The 20,336-nt window shown below is 54.2% G+C and overlaps 1 protein-coding gene across 2 annotated transcripts; it reads left to right on the forward strand.

Moving 5' to 3' along the window:
* The first annotated feature begins 625 nt into the window (after positions 1-625).
* Positions 626-15,450, forward strand: TGFB1 (transforming growth factor beta 1). Of its 2 annotated transcripts, none has more exons than XM_027515739.1 (7): positions 626-1,319; positions 4,520-4,680; positions 5,877-5,994; positions 8,125-8,202; positions 8,362-8,509; positions 14,267-14,420; positions 15,126-15,450. In XM_027515739.1, exons 1-7 carry the CDS (start codon positions 965-967, stop codon positions 15,282-15,284), a joined length of 1,173 nt encoding a protein of 390 aa, XP_027371540.1. In that variant the 5' UTR covers positions 626-964; the 3' UTR covers positions 15,285-15,450. The 2 variants fall into 2 exon arrangements, with proteins under 2 accessions (XP_027371540.1, XP_027371539.1); XM_027515738.1 differs by having other exon boundaries at positions 878-1,319; positions 8,359-8,509.
* Positions 15,451-20,336: the final 4,886 nt, after the last annotated feature.

The following is a 20,336-nucleotide window of genomic DNA, read 5'->3' on the forward strand; positions in this document are numbered from 1 at the left end:
AGGGCCGCCCCCGCCCCGCGCGCTTCCTGGGTGGGGCCGGGGCGGCTTCAAAAACCCCCCGCCGCCCCTGCCGGTCCCAGCTGCCGCCGCCCTTCGCGCCCCAGGCCGTCCCACCTCCCTCCTCCCGCCGCGGATCCGCCAGACAGCGAGGCCCCCGGCCGGGGGGCAGGGGGGACGCCCCCTCCGGGGCACCCCCCGGGCTCGGAGCCGCCCGCGGGGCCGAAGAGCAGCCCGAGGCCCCAGAGTCTGAGACGAGCCGCCGCCCCCGCCGCCGCCGCCGCCGCCGCCGCCACTGCGGGGAGGAGGGGGAGGAGGAGCGGGAGGAGGGACGAGCTGGTTGGGAGAAGAGGAAAAAAAGTTTTGAGACTTTTCCGCTGCCTCTGGGAGCCGAAGGCGCGGGGACCGCAACGCGCAGCGCTGCTCCGCGAGGCAGGACCTGAGGACCCCAGACAGCAGCAGCCCCCGCCACCGCCTCGGACGCTTGCTCCCTCCCTGCCGCCTATACGGCATTCCCCAGGCACCCCCATTCCGGACGAGCCATCAGGAACCGCAAACCCGACTCCCGCGAAGACTTGACCCCAGATTTCGGACGCCCCCCCTTGCACGGCCCCCCAACTCCCCAGCCTCTCTCCTGAGCCCCCGCGCATCCGAGGACCCTTCTCCGGGATCCGGGATCTCTCTCAGACTTGCCTCAGCTTTCCTATTCAAGATCACCCATCTCTAGTACCAGAGCTCACCCATCTCGGTTTTTTTTCCGTGGGATACCGAGAACCCACCCATCAGAGCCTCCCCTCCAGCTCTGCTCCGTTCTCCCTGAAGGCCTCAACTCTCCCCGCAAACAGACCCTCCTACCTTTTCCTCGGGAGACCCCCACCCACCCCAGCCCCTGTAGGGGCGGGGCCTCCCTCTTCCCACCCCAGCCCAGCTCGCGCTCTCGGCTGTGCCGGGGGGCGCCGCCTCCCCCATGCCGCCCTCGGGGCTGCGGCTGCTGCCGCTGCTGCTGCCGCTGCTGTGGCTGCTAATGCTGACGCCTGGCCGGCCGGTCGCCGGACTGTCCACCTGCAAGACCATCGACATGGAGCTGGTGAAGCGGAAGCGCATCGAGGCCATCCGCGGCCAGATTTTGTCCAAGCTTCGGCTCGCCAGCCCCCCGAGCCAGGGGGATGTGCCACCCGGCCCGCTGCCCGAGGCCATACTGGCCCTTTACAACAGTACCCGCGACCGGGTGGCCGGGGAAAGTGCCGAAACGGAGCCTGAGCCAGAGGCGGACTACTACGCCAAGGAGGTCACCCGCGTGCTAATGGTGGAATACGGCAACAGTGAGCTCGCACGGGCAGGGGACCCTGGAGGGGAGCCCCCAGGGGGCGCCGGAGTGCAGGGGTCACGGGGAGGAAACTGCTGGTAGAGGAAACTGGCTGGAGGAAGAGAACCCCCGGGGGCGCCGGGAACGTGTCGGGGGGAGGGGTCCCAAAGAGATAGCGCTGAGCTCCCTAACCCCAAGGTATCTGGTCTTGAATAAGAGATAGTGAGCGAAGTGGACCGCTTTTAGAGGGCGACGGGATCATGCGAGATCGTGTGGGGAGTCCCTTAGAGTGAGAGAAGCGAAGCCATTCGAAAAAGACTTCCCCTTGCAGGGTGCTCGAGAATGCAGGGGGTCTTGGGAGCGGGGCTGCAGAGAGGGATCTCGCTTTGGGAGAAACTAGCACCCCGGCATTTGGAAAAGGAGAGGTAGTGGGGAAAGCTGACTCAGAGTTCAGGGGCCGTGAGGCAGGAAGATTCAAGGACAGAAAAACAGAAGCGAATCCCAGAGGGGTGCCAGGAAAGTAGAGAGAGTGGACCCGCATGCACAGGACGCGAAGAACACGCGAGATTGGAGGAGGGCTTAGAAGGAGAGGGTGATAAATGTGAGGTCGGAAGGGGACGCGAGATTGTAGGGTGCGGGAAACTAGCGGGAGAGAAGCGGAGACCCTAGGATGTGCCCAGGGGGTGGGGGCGGGGGGTGTCCAGAATGCGCCGGGAGGTGCTTTTAATATTTCCCACAAGGACTGTAAGAGGATGAAACCCAGAGAAAGAAGCGCGCGCTCCCAGGAAACCTACAATACTGGGTCGTGGGAAGGGGTTTACAGAACGGGAGGATAAGCGTGGGAAAGGTGGACCTGGAATGGGGTAGAGGAGCGACGGATGGTGTCATGCTGGGAGCAGCAGGGCCCGCCACCCTCTCGCCGCTGGCTGGAAGGAAGAGGGCTGAGTGAGGAGTCGTAGTAGGGAGAGAGCTGGGTGAATGCGACTCTGCGAGACCCGGGGGAAAGACCGAGCTTGTAGGGGTTGGAGAAGCCCCACGTGGGTGCCACGCGCGGGTGTGGGGGAGGAGCCTGCGCTTCCGGAAGGAACAGGAGGACCCCGCGGAGCTCTGCGGAGAGCCTAGACCCCAAGCTCCTAGTTCCTCTCAGCGAGGCTGGGGAAACCCCAGCGTCCGGCTGCCTAGCCCTCCCTTCCCTTTCCTTCTTGTGCTTCGGGGTTGGGGGCGGAGGGTTACGGGGCGGGGATCGCGCGCTGAGCCTGGGGCGAGACGAGGCAGGTCCGGTCCCCGCCCTCGCGACGGCGGCGACTCCCGCCCTCTTCACCCCTAGCTCAGGGCGGGGCTACCCTGGGCCCGCCCTGTCGGCGCCCGCGCGGGTACCCAGGCGTCCGGCTGGGCCCCGAGGCTCGGGGGCGAACCCCGCCCCCCGCTCTTAGTTTCCCTCGTGGGCAGTAGACGTGTGCGTCTCTGGCCCATTTGGGCGCCCAGTTGCGGCTTCAGTCAGATGACATCCCTACAGCCTACCCACCCACATCTCCGTCTCACCTTTTCCGTCGACGCTTCACCTTCGTTGGAGAGGTTTTTCCAATGTTGACACCTTCAGTTGCTCTTCAGCCCTCTTCTGCCTCCATCTCGCTCCCAAACCCTCCGTCTGTCTTCCCGTTTGACTTCTGCCTTTCTGTCTCTCCCGCATCCGTGTAACTCTGACCCTCTCTGGGTCTCCTAGTTTCTCTCTCCATCTCTTCCCTTTTTCTCTCTTTTTCTCCTCAATATCCTACTTCCATCTCTCACTCTGACCCTTCTTGCTCCCTCTATCGCTCTTCCTCCCTGTCTCCTGGGCCTGGGCTCTGCCCTTCCGTTTGGGTCGGCTGAGTAACTCTTGGGCCAAGATAGAGCTTATTCGTGAGGGAAAGGGGCCAGCCCGGCAAGAGACGGGAGGAGCAGGGGGAAGGAGGCGCTCAAGAGGGTCTTCCTCTGTCTTTTCTCAACATGTCTCCACCATTTCCATGCCCCCACTGCAGAGGCCTAACGAAACTGCTCCAGTTGATCATGGCCTGCCCCCCTCATTCCCAGTCCCCAATTTTTCCTGAACTGGGAGTCTTCTTAATTTTGTTTCCCTTCCCCCACCCCTGAAGCCATCCTTATCTAGAGTGAACTTTACTTTCTCTAGCCAGTTAAGGGAGGAAATACTACAAATAATAACAAAAATAATGTCACATTAGCAGGGAGGGAGCATAGCCTAGGGATTAAGAGCATAGGCTCTGACCAGACTGGCCAAGTTTGAATCCCCACCCCACACTGTAGTTTCCTGGCTGTGTTGCTTAGGGGCAAATTGTTTCCTCTCTTTGCCCATCTATAAAATGGGTATACTAATAGAATCTTTCTCATGGGGTTGTTGAACACACATTAAAGTAACCACTGTATGCAGACTCTGTGCGACATACTTTATCTGCATCATCTCATCTATTTCACACTGTCATCCTGTCATCAGTCCTTGGCTTATAGGTGAGAATCTGGCAAGAGAGACGAATTCATCTGCCCAAAGTTCCACTGCGCTTCAGTTAGGAGAGCCTGGGTTGGGAGGCAGAGAACTTGATGTCAAGTAGATTTAACAGCTCCAAGAGGGAATGTGACTTGCCCAAGGTCACAGAAGGCAGCAAAGGCATAGTCTGATCCAAGTGCCCTTTATCTCTCTGCTTCAACATAACTTGCATTTGAGGCTCCCGGTGGTGGGGAGGCCTGAGCAAGCAGAGCAGCCCCACCCCCAAGCCAGCTTTGTACTGAGGGGCCACTTCCTACCTGATGAGAGGGTTAGGATAGGACCCTGTTTAAAGAGCTAGAGGAATTTCCCTGGTGGTCCAGTGGCTAAGACTCCAAGTTCCCAATGCAGGGGACCCAGGTTCCATCCCTGGTCAGGGAACTAGATCTCACATGCTGCAACGAAGTGTTCGCATGCTGCAACTAAAGACCCCACATTGCACGAAGCCCGAAGATCCCACACGACAACTAAGACCCTGCACAGCCAAATAAATAAATATTTAAAATAATAATAAAGAGGTGGAAACAAACTCAGAGAGGAGAAGCTAGTTACCTAAGGTCACACAGCTAAAAAGTGTCAGGGTCGGAGTCCAACCCAGAGTTCTTCGATTTGGGGTACACTAGCTCCCCTGCCCTTGCCAAACACTGACAGCCCCCCTACCCTCGACTCTTTCTGCCTAGAAATCTATGACAAAATGAAGTCTAGCTCGCACAGCATATATATGTTCTTCAACACGTCTGAGCTCCGGGAAGCGGTGCCCGAACCTGTGTTGCTCTCTCGGGCAGAGCTGCGCCTGCTGAGGCTCAAGTTAAAAGTGGAGCAGCACGTGGAGCTGTACCAGGTGGGGGCAAGGGTCCCGGAAAGTGGCCTGGGCTAGGGTGGTCCCAGGACGGCCGCAAGGCTGGTGGCTGCAGGGTCCACATGGACTAACCCTGAAAGATGAGGGAGCACAGAGTGTGGAGTCTCCTAGAGCCCTAGAATGTTAAATGCTTAGCAGCTGGAATCTTTGGAGCTGGACTCTGAAAACTCAGGACAAGGAAAGTTGGAATCTTTGAAAAGTTGGAGACTTTCAAAATGCCCTGTGCCCACCCAGTAGCCACTAGCCACATATGGCCATTTAAGTGGATTAAAATTAAATAGAAGAAAGAATTCAGTTTCTCAGTCTCACTGGCCATAGTTCAAGTGGCTCGTAGTCACATGGAGTGAGTGGCTGCTATTTTGGACACCACCGATAAAGCCCATTTGCATCGTCACAGAAAGTTCTCTTGGATAGCTCTGTTCTAGAAGAGTCTCCAGGAAGAGTCCAAAAAATCTGGATTTTCTCGAAGGCTATGTGACCTAGAAGCCCTGTCAAATGGAGTGTTAGATTCAGTGGTAGATGTTAGACTCTTACGACGAGGAAGCTTTGATACTAACTGCTCGGAATCTAGAGAACTCGGCTTTATGCTGCCAGTTCCCAGGGCGTCATTCCTCGTGGATGTCAGGCATCTGCAACGTCTAGGTTTCTGGCACGTCGGACTCCTGGGTTTGTTGAACTTGAATCTCATAAAACTTTTCGAGTTCATAGAATGTGTAATTCTTGGGGTGCCACCAAGTGCTGGAGTTATGGAATGACTTCGAACATAACTTCTAGAAAGCGATAGACTCTAAGAATTCAGAGCTGTATCGTCATTGACCTCTGTGATGTCAGTAGGAGAATTTTAGCCTCATGAGCTGTCCAAGCTGAAAGGAACTGGGCATTTCACCAGTGAGGAAACTGAGGCCAAAAAAGAGAAAGGAATTTTCCACAGCCATGGCGGGATCAAGGGTGGAGGCTGAAATGCCTAGGTGCCTTGACCCCTGGCCTGGAGTTCTCTGTCCCCTGTCATGGAGTTGGGTGGTTTCTGTGAAGCCCCTCAGTGTGGATGTCTGGGAGGGGGACTGATGGACTGTGTGGAGACCCGTTTTGGGGAGCAGATGGAGTGAGAGGTGCAAGGTACATGGGTGTTTGTGGCAGCCTCTACCCACTATCTCACTCCCCAATTCTTCATCCCCCAGAAATATAGCAACAATTCCTGGCGCTACCTCAGCAACCGGCTGCTCGCCCCCAGCGACTCACCGGAGTGGCTGTCCTTTGACGTCACTGGAGTTGTGCGGCAGTGGCTGACCCGCAGAGGTGAGGACCACTTGTCTGCCCCACCTCTGTTTTGTAACCCATTTTTTGTCCTGGGACCACCCTGCCTAGCACCCCCCGCCCTGTGTTGGTGCCAAAGAGCCCAGACCTGGCCCTCCTCCCAGACACTCACACCTGAGTGATTAATGGCTAATCCATTCTTGAGCACATGCGTTGTGCTGGGTGATGCTGGAGACACAGAAGTGACGAAAACAGCTTCATCCTGACCTTCGGGAAGCTCCTGTTCCACTGCTGGGGTTGGGGGACTTGGGGAAAGACCTGAAAACCAGGTAGTAATGTCCCAGTGTGGGCAGGGTTGGGATGGGGAGCCCAGGGGAGGTGCCTGATGCAGCCTGGGAGGTCAGGGAGGGCTTCCTGGAGGAGGGGATATTGGAGCTGTGTCGGAGGGATTCATGGGGCCAGCCTGGGAAAGGAGGGAGGGGCAAGAGTGTTCAAAGCAGAGGGATAGGCTGTGCAGAGGCCTCGAGTCTAGGGAAAGCCTGACACACCTGTTCTGTCTGGAAGAGGACCATCTGTCCTGTCATGTTGAAGGCCCCAGTGCTCACATCTCCCTTCCTAGTCTCCCTCTCATTCATTCCTTCACTGGGGTAAATGCTAGTAGGTTCCTGCTCTCTGGCTGGCCCTGTGCTGGTAGGGTGGGGGAAACACAGTGGTAACCATGACAACCTCTAGGCCTGCCCTCATGGGACCTGCACTCACTTCTAGATACCCAGGAAATCTTTCCCAAAGCCCTAGCAGGCCATGATGGCCAGGGTGAGCAGGGCCGGGATGGGGGAGGCATAAGTGCTATAGGAGCCCAGAGTGGGCACCCTAACCCCTCTGAGGGGATCCAAGAGAGCTTTCTGGGTGAGAATGATTGTGTTGAGACTCATGGAAGAGGTGATGGTTTGACCAGAGGAAAGGATGGGAGTTCGGGGGCAGGTGCATACTGGGACGAGTGTCCTGAGCTGACTGCTGAGTCCAGAGCACCTGATACAGGGTCCCACACAATAGTGGGTGCTTAGGGAAGCATTCATTCAGCCATTCATTCAAAAAACCTTTCTTCTGGGATGTATGTATACATTCAGCTGATTCACTTTGCTGTACAGCAGAAACTAACACAGCATTGTACAGCAACTACACTCCGATAAAAGTTAATCTAAAAAATAAGAACAACTGATAAATACTGCTATGATTATTAGATATACATATTCTTTCAAAAGGGCTTCCCTGGTGACTCAGATGGTAAAGAATCCGCCTGCAATGCAGGAGACTAGGTTCAATCCCTGGGTTGTGAAGATGCCCTGGAAAAGAGAACGGCTACCTACTCTAGTATTCTTGCCTGGAGAATCCCATGGACAGAGGAGCCTGGTGAGCTACAGTCCATAGGGTCCCAGAGTTGGACACAACTGAGTGACTAACTACTTTTTAATATACAAAAGTAACGGGTTTTATTAACATTTTTTGAACTATTCTTTCAAAAAAATGTTAATAAAACCCGTTACTTTTGTATATTAAAAAAAAAAGAAGTAAAACCTTTCTTCTGCACCTGCCTTGGGACAGGAGCCTAGGTCCTTGCATCCCATCCCAGCCCTGCCTGTGGGCCTTGGCTTCCTCATCTGTAAAATGGGGAACTTTGGTGAGGATTAAAGGAAATAACGCACAAAGAGTGTTTAGAACAGGGTCTGGCACCCAGCGCACTCAGGAGATGTTTGTTTTTAAGACGGAGGGCCAGGCCCAGCAGGGAACAAGAAAACAAGGTTTCCTGCCCCCGTAGTATCCTGCTCGCCACTGAAAACAATGAGGGAAATAAATAGCCAAAGACAAATGTTAGAGCTACAGAGGTCAGTGCTTTGGAGAAAAAAACGTGTTGTCACAGTCGGGGGAGGGGCTGTGTCCTGGAGGGCCTCCTGGAGGAGGTGGCCTCAGCGCTGAGACCTGGAGGAGGAGAAGGAGGCTGCAAGGCCAAGAACTGGAGTGAGAGGGTGCAGTGAGGGGTCAGGCAAGGGAAGGGGCAGGAAAGAGATCCCCCCATACCCCAAGGGTTTGCGACTTCCTTCCTCTCCTGCCCACCCCCGCAGGGATGGGTGAGCCGCCCCCCTCATGCTGGCTTCCCTCTCCCCACTCCCACAGAGGAAATAGAGGGCTTTCGCCTCAGTGCCCACTGTTCCTGTGACAGTAAAGATAACACGCTTCAAGTGGACATTAACGGTGAGGCCCCCTCCCTGCCCCCCACCCCTGCCGACGCCCGGCAGTGATGTGTGTCTGTGTGTGTGTGTCCTCCCCTGCCCATCCTCATCATTCATCCATCTGAGTGTGTGTGTGTATTCCCAATCCTCCCCACCCCCCTGACTCCCAAAACCAAAGCAGGGTTCAGTTCCGGCCGCCGGGGTGACCTCGCCACCATTCACGGCATGAACCGGCCCTTCCTGCTCCTCATGGCCACCCCTCTGGAGAGGGCCCAGCACCTGCACAGCTCCCGCCACCGCCGAGCCCTGGACACCAACTACTGCTTCAGGTGAACCTTGCAGCCTCCTGGGCTGGGGGCGTCCTCGCCATCCACTGAGCGGCCACCACAGGTTGGGCATGTGGCTGGTGCTCTGCTTGGGCTAGCGTCTCCTTCAGCCTGGAGGGTTCAGGGCATGAGGTCCGAGCCTGGGATGCTGGAGTGTGTGCAAACTAGGAGTCCTTGGATGTTGAGATCAGGCGGGTCTCTTGCTGGTTGGTTGGCATCGGAGATTTATTAGAATGTGGAACACTGAACATGTGGGACTTCAGTATTGGAAGGTCTCCGTGTTAGATTTCTGTACTGTGGGCAGATTGGGGTTTGAAAACGTTGGGATTCTAGGATATTAGAATTTGGTATTAATTATTGAAATCAAAGAATGTTGGATTCAAGGACTGTTGGGTTCTTAGAAGTTGGGAATTCAGAACTGGAAGATTGCCCATGATGAGTACCATTGACAGACTGGACTCTCCCATTTTGGCAGGTTGGAGTGCTTGAATATTAGGTCCAGAATTGGTGGAATCCTGTGTTGAACTTTTAGCCTCCAAAAATGTTGGAGTCGGTGAAAGCCAGAATACTGGCACCTTAGAATGTTGGGACTCAGTCTTATTTATTTATTCTTGATTGCACTGAATCCTCACTGCTGCTCGCGCTTTCTTCAGTTGAGGAGGCGTCTCTTGTTGAGGAGCATGGGCTCTAGGTGCTCTGTCTCCAGTAGTTGCGGCTTGCGCATATGGGATCTTCCCTGACCTGGGATCAAACCCATGTCCCCTGCATTGGCAGGTGGATTCTTAACCACTGGACCACCAGGGAAGTCCCAGTGCTAGAGTCTTGTTAGAATCTTGGAAGCCTGTGATCTTAGAAAGTGGCAGCTTGAACCTCTTGGGAGATGGGCTCAGAACTGTGGAATGTTGGAATGCAGTTTTAAAATATTGGAATTCAAGAATACCAAGATCAAAAAAAAAAAACAGAATGCCAAGATCCTCGAGAGTGGGGATGTGGGAATTCTAGAAAGTTGGAAAGCTGTTGCTGTGTTAGAATCTTGAGATGCCAGTATGTTGCAGTCTAAGAAAACTGAGAAGTTGTAGTCTTGGAATTTTGAAATTCAGAGTTAGAATATGGCAAATTTAGAATGATAATCCGACCTTGGCCCGTCTCTGCTAAGTACTTTGATGGTGCCTTTGGTTTTTGTTGCATGCACTTCTCCTGTTGGAAAGTCAGCTCTGTTTCCAAGATCCTTCATCACCAGATCCTACCCTCTGCCCAACAAACCTATGAACGAATGGATAGATTAAAATCTGAGTGCCAGCCTGCTATAACATTAAGAGAAAGGCAGCCAGCCATGTGAGTGACACAGTGTCACTTAGGAAGTCTTGCCAAAAAATCAAACCTGAAGCCCATCAATAATGGTAGGTCCAAGTCCCAATTTTCCAGAAATATAAGGACAGAGAAACATGTTAAACAGCCACCATGGGCATGCAGTCCGCAACATCTAGATTGTGGGAAACCTGACCCAGTTTCTTCAACAAATACGATACAAAGGGATGAAATAGAGAGATGGGTTTATATAGATTTTTAAAAGACTCTTAAAAGATGTATCAACCAATAGCCCTGTATAGACTTTACTTGAGTCTTTATGTATGCAGACTGTTTTTACAATTTTATTTACTTATTTGCTTTTTGGCCTTGCTTCACGGTTTCCAGGATCTTAACCTGACCAGGGATCAAACCCATGTCTCCTGCATTGGAAGCATGGAGTCCTAACCACTGGACCACCAGGGAATTCCCCAAACTTTTTTTTTTTTTTAAGATATTGGGACTTCCCTGGTAGTCCAGTGTTTAAGACTCTGTGCTTCCAATGCAGAGGATGTGGGTTTGATCCCTTGTCAGGAAACTTAAGATCCCACATGCTACATGGTATGGCTAAAAAATAGATAAATAAAATAATTAAAAAGATACTTATGAGACAGTTGGGGAAGTATGAACTCTGACTAGATATTTGATGGTATCAAGGAATTACTGTTAATTTTTTGTGTGATGCTCTAAAGTAGTCTAGATTTCCTTGGAGATAGAAATATTTATGGATGAAATAATATGATGGATGACGTGGGTTTCAAAATCATTTGTCAAAGGAGAGAAAGTGGATACGGGTAGAAATACAGTGAAACTGACCACGACTTGATGTTCGCTGGAGCTGGATGGTAGAGACACAGCAGTTAAATGTGAGATTCTCTGCTTTTGTGTATGTCCCATGCCTGGGCTGTGCTCAGTCGCGTCTGACTCTTTGCGACCCCGTGGACTGTAGCCCGCCAGACTCTTCTGTCCATGGAATTTTCCAGGCAAGACTACTGGAGTGGGTTGGTGTATGTCCGAGACTTTCTGCAATAAAAAGTTATTCTTAGCTTAACCACTATCTCCACTGGGAAGCCTCTGTGACCCTTTCCCCAACATCCAGGGTTAGAGAGTAGCTCAGGGTCACCTGGAGGGCTTGTTAAATGTGGCTTGCTGTCTCCCAGCCATCCCCATCCCCCAGTTTCTGATTCAGTGCATCTGGGGTGGGGCCTGAGAACTTGCATCTCCCACAAGTTCCCAGGCGATGCTGCTGCCGCTACTCCAGGAACCCCACGTGGAGAGCAGTTGAGTTGAGTAACGGAATCACACACTGCGAATCAGAGGATCTCAGCACCCCAGCAGAGCTGGACCAGAAATGATAGATTTTACTGGACAGTGGTTCTTCCCCTTTTGTGAATCTAACACCTTTTTGAGAAGCTGAAAGCCAGGAACCTTTTCCCCCCAGAATATGTCTATACATACACACATATCTGGGCTTCCCTGGTAGCTTATCGATAAGGAATCCGCCTGCAATGCAGGAGCTACAGGAAACAAAGGTTTGATCTTTGAGTCGGGAAGATCCTTAAGAGGAGGAAATGGCAACCCGTTCTACTATTCTTGCCTGGAGAATCCCATGGACAGAGGAGCCTGGCAGACTACAGTCCAGGGGGTCACAGAAGAGTCAGACATGACTTAGCAACTAAACCACAACAACACACATCTGTGTGCATGGTTTAGAGAGCTCAGAACCCTCCCTGAGCCTGTCCATGGACTTCCTGATGTCTCCTCGGCCCTTAACAATAGCTTATTTGATCTAACGTTCCCTGCATCTTTGTACAGATGAAGGAACTGAGGCCTAACCAGACTGAGGAGGGACCAGGCTGAGCTCACAGGAATCTGTTTCCTGACTTCCTTCTTGAGGTCCTGTGGCTCTTGGAAAGGCCTTGTCTTGCCCTGGGAGAGCCTGTGGCATCGCCTCCTCACGCTCTGCTTGAGCTGACATGGTTGGGCTGGGCAAATGAAGTCAGAGACCTCTGGCCCTGAGCTCTACCACCTACAGCCTACATTTGAACAGACAACATCCCCCTTTCTCTAAGGCTCAGTTTATTCCTCCTTCAAATGGGAATAATAGAATAAGACCTGCCTTGGAACTTCCCTGGTGGTCCAATGGCTAAGACTCCACACACCCAATGCAGGGGGCCTGGGTTCGATCTCTGGTCAGGGAACTAAGATCTTCATATGGCAACCAAAGAATTCACCTGTTGCTGCAAAGACCTGGCACAGCCAAATACATATTAAAAAAAAAAAAAAAAAGACCTGCCTTGTAGGAAATTCTGTATTGATTTTTAAATAGGAAAATACATGTACATGGACCAAACCTAGAAAGGATATTCAAAGACTCTCCAGTTCTGACCCTTCAGTCCCCCTCCAAACAGACTTTTATTATATTCGTGCAGGCTTTTCTCTAGTTGCAGTGTGTGGGTTTCTCACTGCAGTGGCTTCTCTTGTTGCAGAGCACAGGCTCTAGAGTGCAGGGACTACAGTAGTTGCAGCACATGGGCTCTAGAGCACAGGCTCAATAGTTGTGGCACAAGGGTTTACTTACTCCACAGCACATGGGGTCTTCCCAGACAAGGGATCAAACCCCTGTCTCCTTCATTGCAAGGCAGATTCTTTACCACTGAGCCACCAGGGAAGCCCGAGGACTGACTTTTGCATCTGAGCCTGGGACAGAGATCATGAGTACATGGCAGTCGTCTTACCCACCACCACTCTCTGATGTGCTTCTGAAAAATGTAACATTGACCAGTTAATTTATACAGCCAACACTTGTATACACTTGTATACAGCCAACACACGGCAGGTGCTGGGGACTGTTATGGGCAGTGGGGACACCTTTAGGGACAAAATAGACAAAAAGTCCTGTCCTCAGAGGAAGACAGGAAATGAACAGATGAACAAATCAATCTCTAATAAAAGAGCAGGTGGCAGTAAGTTCTAAGAAGGAATATAAATCCAAGGAAGAGGAAAGAAAGAAATCGTTGTGATGATTTGTTTTTCCTAGTCTGATTTAAACTTTTTATTATGGAAACATTTAAATGTATAACCAAGATGGTAAAATGAACCCCCATACACTCTCATCTAGATCAACAGGCATTAAGATTTGCCCCCTTTCATTTGCAGACATTTTTATATTTCCTTGCAGAACTGAAATGCCGTTATTACGCTAAATGGAATTAACTATCCTTTTTTTTTTTTTTTCCGCTGTGCCTCATGGCATGTGAGATCGTTCCTGACCAGGGATCGAACCCATGCCCCCTACATTGGAAGCACAGGGTCTTTACCAATGGACTGCCCAGAAAGTCCCTAGGAATTAACAATTTTTTAGATTGGTGTTTTGGATAGAATCATCCAGGAAGGTCTCTGAGGCAATGACGTCATTTGTTTAACTGATATTTATTGAGCACCTACTGCATGCCAGGCAGTGTTGTAGGAGGGAAGACTCCCCAAAGTGAAGGATGTTTGAGCACATGTATAAATGGAGTGAAGAAAGAGAGCCAGAGAGGGTATCTGTGGGAATAGCAAGCCAGGCAGAAGGAACAGCACGTGCAAAGGTCCTGGACTGGGACTCAGGAACAGCAAGGATGCTAAAGTGGCCAGAGGACAGTGAGAGAGGGGGAGTGGGGAGGGAGTTGAGATCAGCTAGATCTGGTGGCTCCTTGAGCTTGTGGCGAGGACTTGGGCATTGGGCTTGTTCAGAGCAGAGGGGCAACATGATAGTCTCTAGTATGTGGCCCCAGAAGGTAGGGATTTGTCTGTTTCATTTGTACTGAGTCCGCAGTAGACCCCAGCCCAACACGCAGTAGTTGAGTAAACATTTGTTGGACACTTAGAACATATCAGTACACATGGACCTGCACTGTGCTGTTTATGTCGCAGTGTATAGATGTAGTGTGATCTGTGTAGCTGTCCCCTGTGGACAGTCATTTGGCTTCTTTAGGCTTGGTTTTTTTTTTTTTTGGCTGCACTGTGCAGCATGCAACGTGGAACTTCCTTGCCCAGGGATCGAATCCATGCACCCTACAGTGGAAGCTTGGAGTCTTTTTTTGTTTGCTTGTTTTTTGTTGTATTGAAGCTTGGAGTCTTAACTACTGGATGCCTCCTGGGAACTCCTCATTTGGTGCCTTACAGGTGTGTTTTGAGCGCTGCCTGAGATAACGCTTATGAGGATGCTCTTAGTGCAGTGCTGGACTAGAGGAAGTGCTTTATCAGTGTAAGCGATGATCACTACTATTACTGCTGTTACTACCACAGAGGGTGCAAGGGAGACCAAGTTGGATACCATGCTGGAGGGCAACCAGGGTGAAACACACACACTCCAGGGGAGGAGGGGCAGCCTTCTGCTCTCCTGACAGTGTTTTTCCCTCCCGCCTGCAGCTCCACAGAAAAGAACTGCTGTGTTCGTCAGCTCTACATTGACTTCCGGAAGGACCTGGGCTGGAAGTGGATTCATGAACCCAAGGGGTACCACGCCAATTTCTGCCTGGGGCCCTGCCCTTACATCTGGAGCCTGGATACACAGTACAGCAAGGTGCGTCTGGAGCCCGACACCCCCTGCTCCCCAGCTGGGGGGTGGGATGGGGGTAGCAGAAACCGAGTGAGGAGAGGGAGAAAGAGAAGTCAAATCAGATGAATTGGCAAGATGGTAGTCAGAAATACAGGGGAGAGGAAGGTTGGAGGGGAGGTGATAATGGGATGGGAGAAAAGCTCGAGGCAGGGTCTGCAAAGTTAGAGACTCAAGGGAGTGGGAGACAGAGATATGGGGAGACCTAGTGGTAAAGAACCCACCTCCCAGTGCAGGAGACATAAGAGACAGATGTGGGTTCAATCCCTGGGTCAGGAAGATCCCCTGGAGAAGGAAATGGCGGCCCACTCCAGTATTTTTGCCTGGGAAACCCCATGGACAGAGGAGTCTGGCAGGCTACAGTCCATGGGGTCACAGAGTCGGACACGGCTAAAATGACTTAATCCCAACTTGGGCGAGGGAAGAGGTGGGGAGATGGAAGGAGAAAGAAAAGGAGACAGAATGAGAGAGAAAAAGGTAGGAGGGTAGAGAATTTGGAAGATGGAAGGAGAAAGACAGTGAGATACAAGCCAAGAGTGGAACATGGGGAGAGGCAGAGAACCAGAAAGACACGGAATGAGATAAGAGAGAGGCAGATGGGGAGAGAGGCTGGCAGGGTGGCGGCATCCTCCCCACGACCCCCGACCCTGACCCCGCGCACCCGCCCCGCAGGTCCTGGCCCTGTACAACCAGCACAACCCGGGCGCTTCGGCGGCGCCGTGCTGCGTGCCTCAGGCGCTGGAGCCCCTGCCCATCGTGTACTACGTGGGCCGCAAGCCCAAGGTGGAGCAGTTGTCCAACATGATCGTGCGCTCCTGCAAGTGCAGCTGAGGCCCCGTCCCACCCCAACAGCCCCCGCCCCGTAGGCCCCGCCCACCCGGCAGGCCCGGCCCCGCCCCCGCCCGCCTCACCAGGACTGTATTTAAGGACACAGCACCACCCCCCCCCCCCCACTCCCATCAAGCCCACCTGGGGTCCATTAAAGGTGGCGAGAGGATTGGGTCTCTGTGTCGTTGGGCGCGTCACGGCGTTCTCCCTTCTGACTTCTCTTACCCCCCTCCCTCCCCTCCATCTGCCGCCTCCTGTCTTTGTCCACCATTCATTTGCCCCTCTTCACGCACAAACTTCCTTTGCGCTTGTTATGTTCCTTACTCCTAATGAACATTTAGATTTATTTATTGTTAGGTTTCTTGATTGAGCACCTTGGACCCTATTTTAAGTGTCTTATAGTAATTAACTTTTTAAACCACCATAACAAAGCTCTGAGATAAAGAGATTGATAATACCCACTTTAAGAAAACCGAAGCCCAGAGAGGTTAAGGAATTGTTCCTGCCCACCAACAACCTACTTTCTGGGGAGGAGACAGACATAGTAGCGTTGTGCAAAAATAGGAAAGCAGGATGGGCTAGAGATGGCTTTGGGGAGGAGGGAAGGCTTCTTGGAGGAGGTGGCATTTGGGACTTAAAGGAAGCCAAAATGGCAGTTTGGGGGAGGATGGGGGAGGGTGTTCTTGGTAGGACAAAAGCAAAGGCCTGGAAGTGAAGATGAACTTGGGGTGAGCTACACAGGAAAGAGGCCAGTGCGGTTAGAAGGGAGGGGCATAGGGAAGGGTGTTAAGATCTGAGTCAGAAAGCAACACTCACAGGCCAGAGAGTAATAAAAACAATTCTCCACGCTAGGTATGGAGCTTCTAGCTCAGGGCATTCTCCCCACAGCTCAAGAAAGCAGGGGTTGGCAAACTATCTCCGGAGGCAAATTCTGACGGGCTGCCTATTTCTGTAAATAGAGTTTTACTGGACCACAGCCATGGTCGTTCCCTACTGTACTGTCTGTGGCTGTTTTAGTGCTACAAGGGCACAGATGAGTAACAACTGTGCAAAGTCAAAAACCTTTACTATCTGACCCTTGATAGGAAAAGCCTGACAACTCCTGCTACAGGGACCCTTTGCTCCCCATTCCACAGATGGGAATACTGAGGCACAGAGAGGTTAAGTGACTTGTTAAGGTCACACAGCTAGCAAATGGCAAAGCTGGGATTCGAATCCAGGCAGCTGGAGTTGAGGGTTTATGCACACGACTTCTGCACTGGTCCCACCTTCCAGACCCCAATCAAGGAACCTGTGAGAACCTGTTCTCTGAGGGAGGCAGGCACCATGACAGGGTTTTGAACAGAAGAGGGATGTGATTTGACCTGCTCAGAGGTTTCCTTCTGGCTGATGGGTGAGAGCAGACTGAAGGGGGATGAGGGTGAGTGCAGGGAGACTGATTGTCCAGGAGAGAAATGACAGCACCTTGAGCTGGGGTGGGTTTCCCTTTGCTCTGTTTGTTCCCATCTGCTGGGGTCTTGCTGGTGAACTCTCCCCTGCTTCCTCTTTCTCTGGCCTCTGTTTCCCCTCTTCCTCCCTGGTTTCAGTTCCTGTCTCTCCCTTGCCCGTCTCCTTAACCTGTTTGGCTCAGTGACCCCCCCTGGGGGAGGATGGTGTGAGTGCTGAGCTTCCTTTGTTGGGGGCGGGGGCGGGGGCGGGGGACAGCGGCTCTAGGTCAGGATGTATGAGTCCCAGCATCTGCCTCCTCCAGCCCAGACCAGCGGTAGACATGTGGTCACTCCTCTTGCCCCAGGTCTGGGAGCCATAAAGGGCCGGGCGTGAGATGGGGGACCAGAGGAGGTCTCTGTTCAAGGAAGTGTCACCATTGTTAGCAGCCTCTGGTGTGGAGGTGCCGGCAAGGACGCGAGGATAGAAGAGTAGTCACTGCAGCCCCACGAGGATGTAGCATATGTATGCACACATTCACATTCACACAGAGGTTCAGATACGGGTAAAGGTCCCACAGCGTCCCAGTCGCCTGAGGGCCACAATGGACACGCACACAAACACCTGCGGGACCCACGAGGCATTGGCTGGGAGACCTGGTGCCAGTGTGACACACTGCCCCATTCCATGCACACAGTCCAGGCTTGGAGTTCCGCTGGGACACACCGTAAGCAGAGACTTCAACGGGGACACGGCAAGACGCAGTGACCCAAGTTTTTCCTGTGGGGTCCTGGTCACAACCACCGCACAGCAGACAGAGAGGAAGAGGAGTGTCACGCACACACTCCTCGCAGCATCCGAGCAGGTCAGGAAATGAAACGAGACTCCGGTTGCGACCCACCAGCAGTTACACAAACATCCTCCAAGGGGTCACCGTCACCCACAGGCACAGCGTGCACGCACACGGCCTGACACGTCACGGCCCCACCCAGGCGCGTCCCACACACGGAGACCTGACACGTCAGGACCGCGCAGACTGCCGGCCGGGCGGGCGGTCGCGCCGCTGCTCGGCCTGACAGCTGCCGCTCCACACGCTCAGCCCGGGGAGTCCCCCCACGGCCCTCCGATGGCGGCCGCCCCGTCATACCCAGACGCGCTGTCACACCCCGGGGCCCAGACGGAGAGTCCCCCACACCCAGACACACCCCCGGGGCCGCGGCCCTCACACGCCCGGCTCGCGCCTGGGCCCGGGACAAGTCCCGGCCGCGCACCGGGCCGCGCGCTCCCGCGGCCTCCGAGCCCCGGCCCCGCCCCCGGGCCACACCCCGCCCACCTGCCCGGGCGCCGGGGGCAGGGAAAGCCGCGGGCTCAGCACCTTCCGGGCCGCGGGGGCGGCCCCCGGGCGGCCGCTCCCGCACCGGGCCCCCGCGGGGAGGCCGGGCTCTGTCAGGACCTCGCAGGACCGGCCCCCAGCCAGCCGCAGAGGCGAACCCGGGGGTTCGGGGGGGCCCGCCGCTCCCCTCCCCCGCCTCCGCGGGCAGCCGGGGCGGGGAGGGAAGTCGTGGGGGGAGCCTGGGTTCCGGCTGGAGCCCCAGCTTCCCGTCCGGCCCCCACGGGGCAGGAAGCAGGGCCGAGGGAGGCCAGCCCAGGCCTTCCTGCCCCCTCCCCCAGACGTGCCTGGGACCTGGGACGGGGTCAGCGAGAGAGGGAGAAAGGGAGGGGGGCGGTGAGGCAGAGGGAAAGCAAATCCCCTTCTGCCTCGATCTCTGGACATCCAGTGTGTTGGTGTCTTTCGTGTTTTTAATGTGAATTTGTGTGTGTGTGTGTGACTGTGCTGCATTCGTGGCGTTTGCACCTGCTTTGTGTTTCTGCTGTACAAGCCGGTGTGCACTCTGGTTTCTGTGTCCTGACACCATGTGACTCGGTTTGTGTGTGTAAATTTGTTGTGTCCCTGGGGTGTGTTATTTCTCTGGATTCTTTTCTCAACACCCTTGCTCTTCTCTAGGTGTAAATTTATACATTCTTAGCTTAAGTTTGAGTAGAAGTGTGTTTATGGTCTGTGAGAAAAGTGTGTTTCCAGGAGGTATAGTGTGTGTGTGGTGTTTCCTACTCAGGCTGTTTTCAGTATGTGTGTGTAACAGTTCCCAGTGTGTCTGTGGGCCAGCGGCTTCTGGGTTACATTGTTTCGTGATCAGTGTGTGTTGCTGGTATTCTGAGCATGTTTGTGTCTGTGGGGTGTGTCTGCCACATGCTTGCTGTCCTCGCGGTGTGTGTGCGTGTCCGTCTCCGGGACCGGTGTTCTCAGCCTCTGTGGTGTCTGTGAGCAGGTGGTGTCTGCATTGTGTCCCCACATGTGGGCTGATGACTTCAGTGTGTGAGCAGCTGCGTGGGTCTCTCTCTATTTTGTGCTGTCGCTTTGGAGTTTTCAGTGGAGTGTGTGCTCACGTTCACGGGCAGCTGCCTGTGCGGGGCTGCATTTGTGCTCTGGTGTCTCCAGGGCAGGGGGGCATCCTGTGTCCCCAGTGAAGCCGCTGGCGTCCCAAGCGACACGCCTGGCGGCCTCCGTGCCGAGTGGAGGCTGGCTGTGTCTGCGGCCGCGTCCCCTTGCAGGCTGGTGCCACGTTGGCTCGGGGCTGGCTGTGGCGGGCAGGGCAGGGCAGGGGCTGTGGTGGGCACTGGACCCACGCCCAGACCTCGGTATAAATATCTTGAGTTGCCGGCGGCTGTGTTTACTCGGCCCCAGCCCGGGGGCGGTAGCAGCCCGGCAGGTCCTTGGGGGCGGGGGGTGACCAGGCCACAGCAGAGTCACTTCCTTCTGGCCAGACAGGCCACAGCCTCGCTGCCCCTTCCCGCCCCCTTTCTGGGTGGGGGCGAGGTGGTGACCCCTCATCCTGGGCTCCCAGGGGCCACCAGTGAAGCCCTGACCCGCACATTCCCGTTGGGCTTCCCAGGATCTGGGAGAGAGACCAACAGTGGGGACGAGGGGGGTGAGCCAGGAGACAGCAGAGGGGTAGGAAAAAATGAGGGTGAAGCCAAGGGGAGCAGCTGGGGCGGGGAGCTGCGACAGAAAGGTATGGGGAAGCAGAGACAGAGGGAGGGAAAAACAAGGAGAGAAAGGTGGAGGGCAAAGCGGCGGAAAGAGAAGGGGTTGAGAGAGGGGAGATGAAAAGTGGCAGGGAGATGCTGACAGAGCTGCAGAGACAGCCCCCCAGAGAGAAGACGGAGCAAGGGGAGGAGCAGAGGAAGGAGGGGACAGTGAGGAGAGGGGCTGGGACAGGTTTGGCTCTGGCGGGACACACAGAGGTGTCAGATGTGTGTGTGTGAGGGGAGCTGGCTGCCAGCAGAGCCCGAACGGGAGGACAGACCAGAGACACGGGGGTGGGGGCCGGATGCCCTCAGAGGGGCTGTCCCCTCCCTGACTCAGCCTTTCCGCCCACCCCAACCCCAGGAGCGGGAGCAGAGGGGTAGGCGCCTCTCTGGGCACCTCCGTGTCTCAGCGGCTCTGACGGGGGTGTGTCTCCGGGCTCCACCTCTGTCTCTCGGGTACAGACGCTCCTGCTCCGCCATCTGACTAACCCTAATTCTGACTCAAAATGCTGTCTCTCATCACTTAAAAAATTATGTAACAAA

The sequence above is a fragment of the Bos indicus x Bos taurus genome, chromosome 18 (genome assembly GCF_003369695.1).
Source record: "Bos indicus x Bos taurus breed Angus x Brahman F1 hybrid chromosome 18, Bos_hybrid_MaternalHap_v2.0, whole genome shotgun sequence".
Lineage (NCBI taxonomy): Eukaryota > Metazoa > Chordata > Mammalia > Artiodactyla > Bovidae > Bos > Bos indicus x Bos taurus.

Bases quoted from the DNA above. Each gene is read 5' to 3' on its own strand.
- TGFB1 (XM_027515738.1), top strand. From the start codon at position 965: ATGCCGCCCTCGGGGCTGCGGCTGCTGCCGCTGCTGCTGCCGCTGCTG. The intron at 8,203-8,358 runs GTGAGGCCCCCT...CCAAAACCAAAG, and splicing joins GCTTCAAGTGGACATTAACG to CAGGGTTCAGTTCCGGCCGC. The intron at 14,421-15,125 runs GTGCGTCTGGAG...CCCGCCCCGCAG, and splicing joins TGGATACACAGTACAGCAAG to GTCCTGGCCCTGTACAACCA.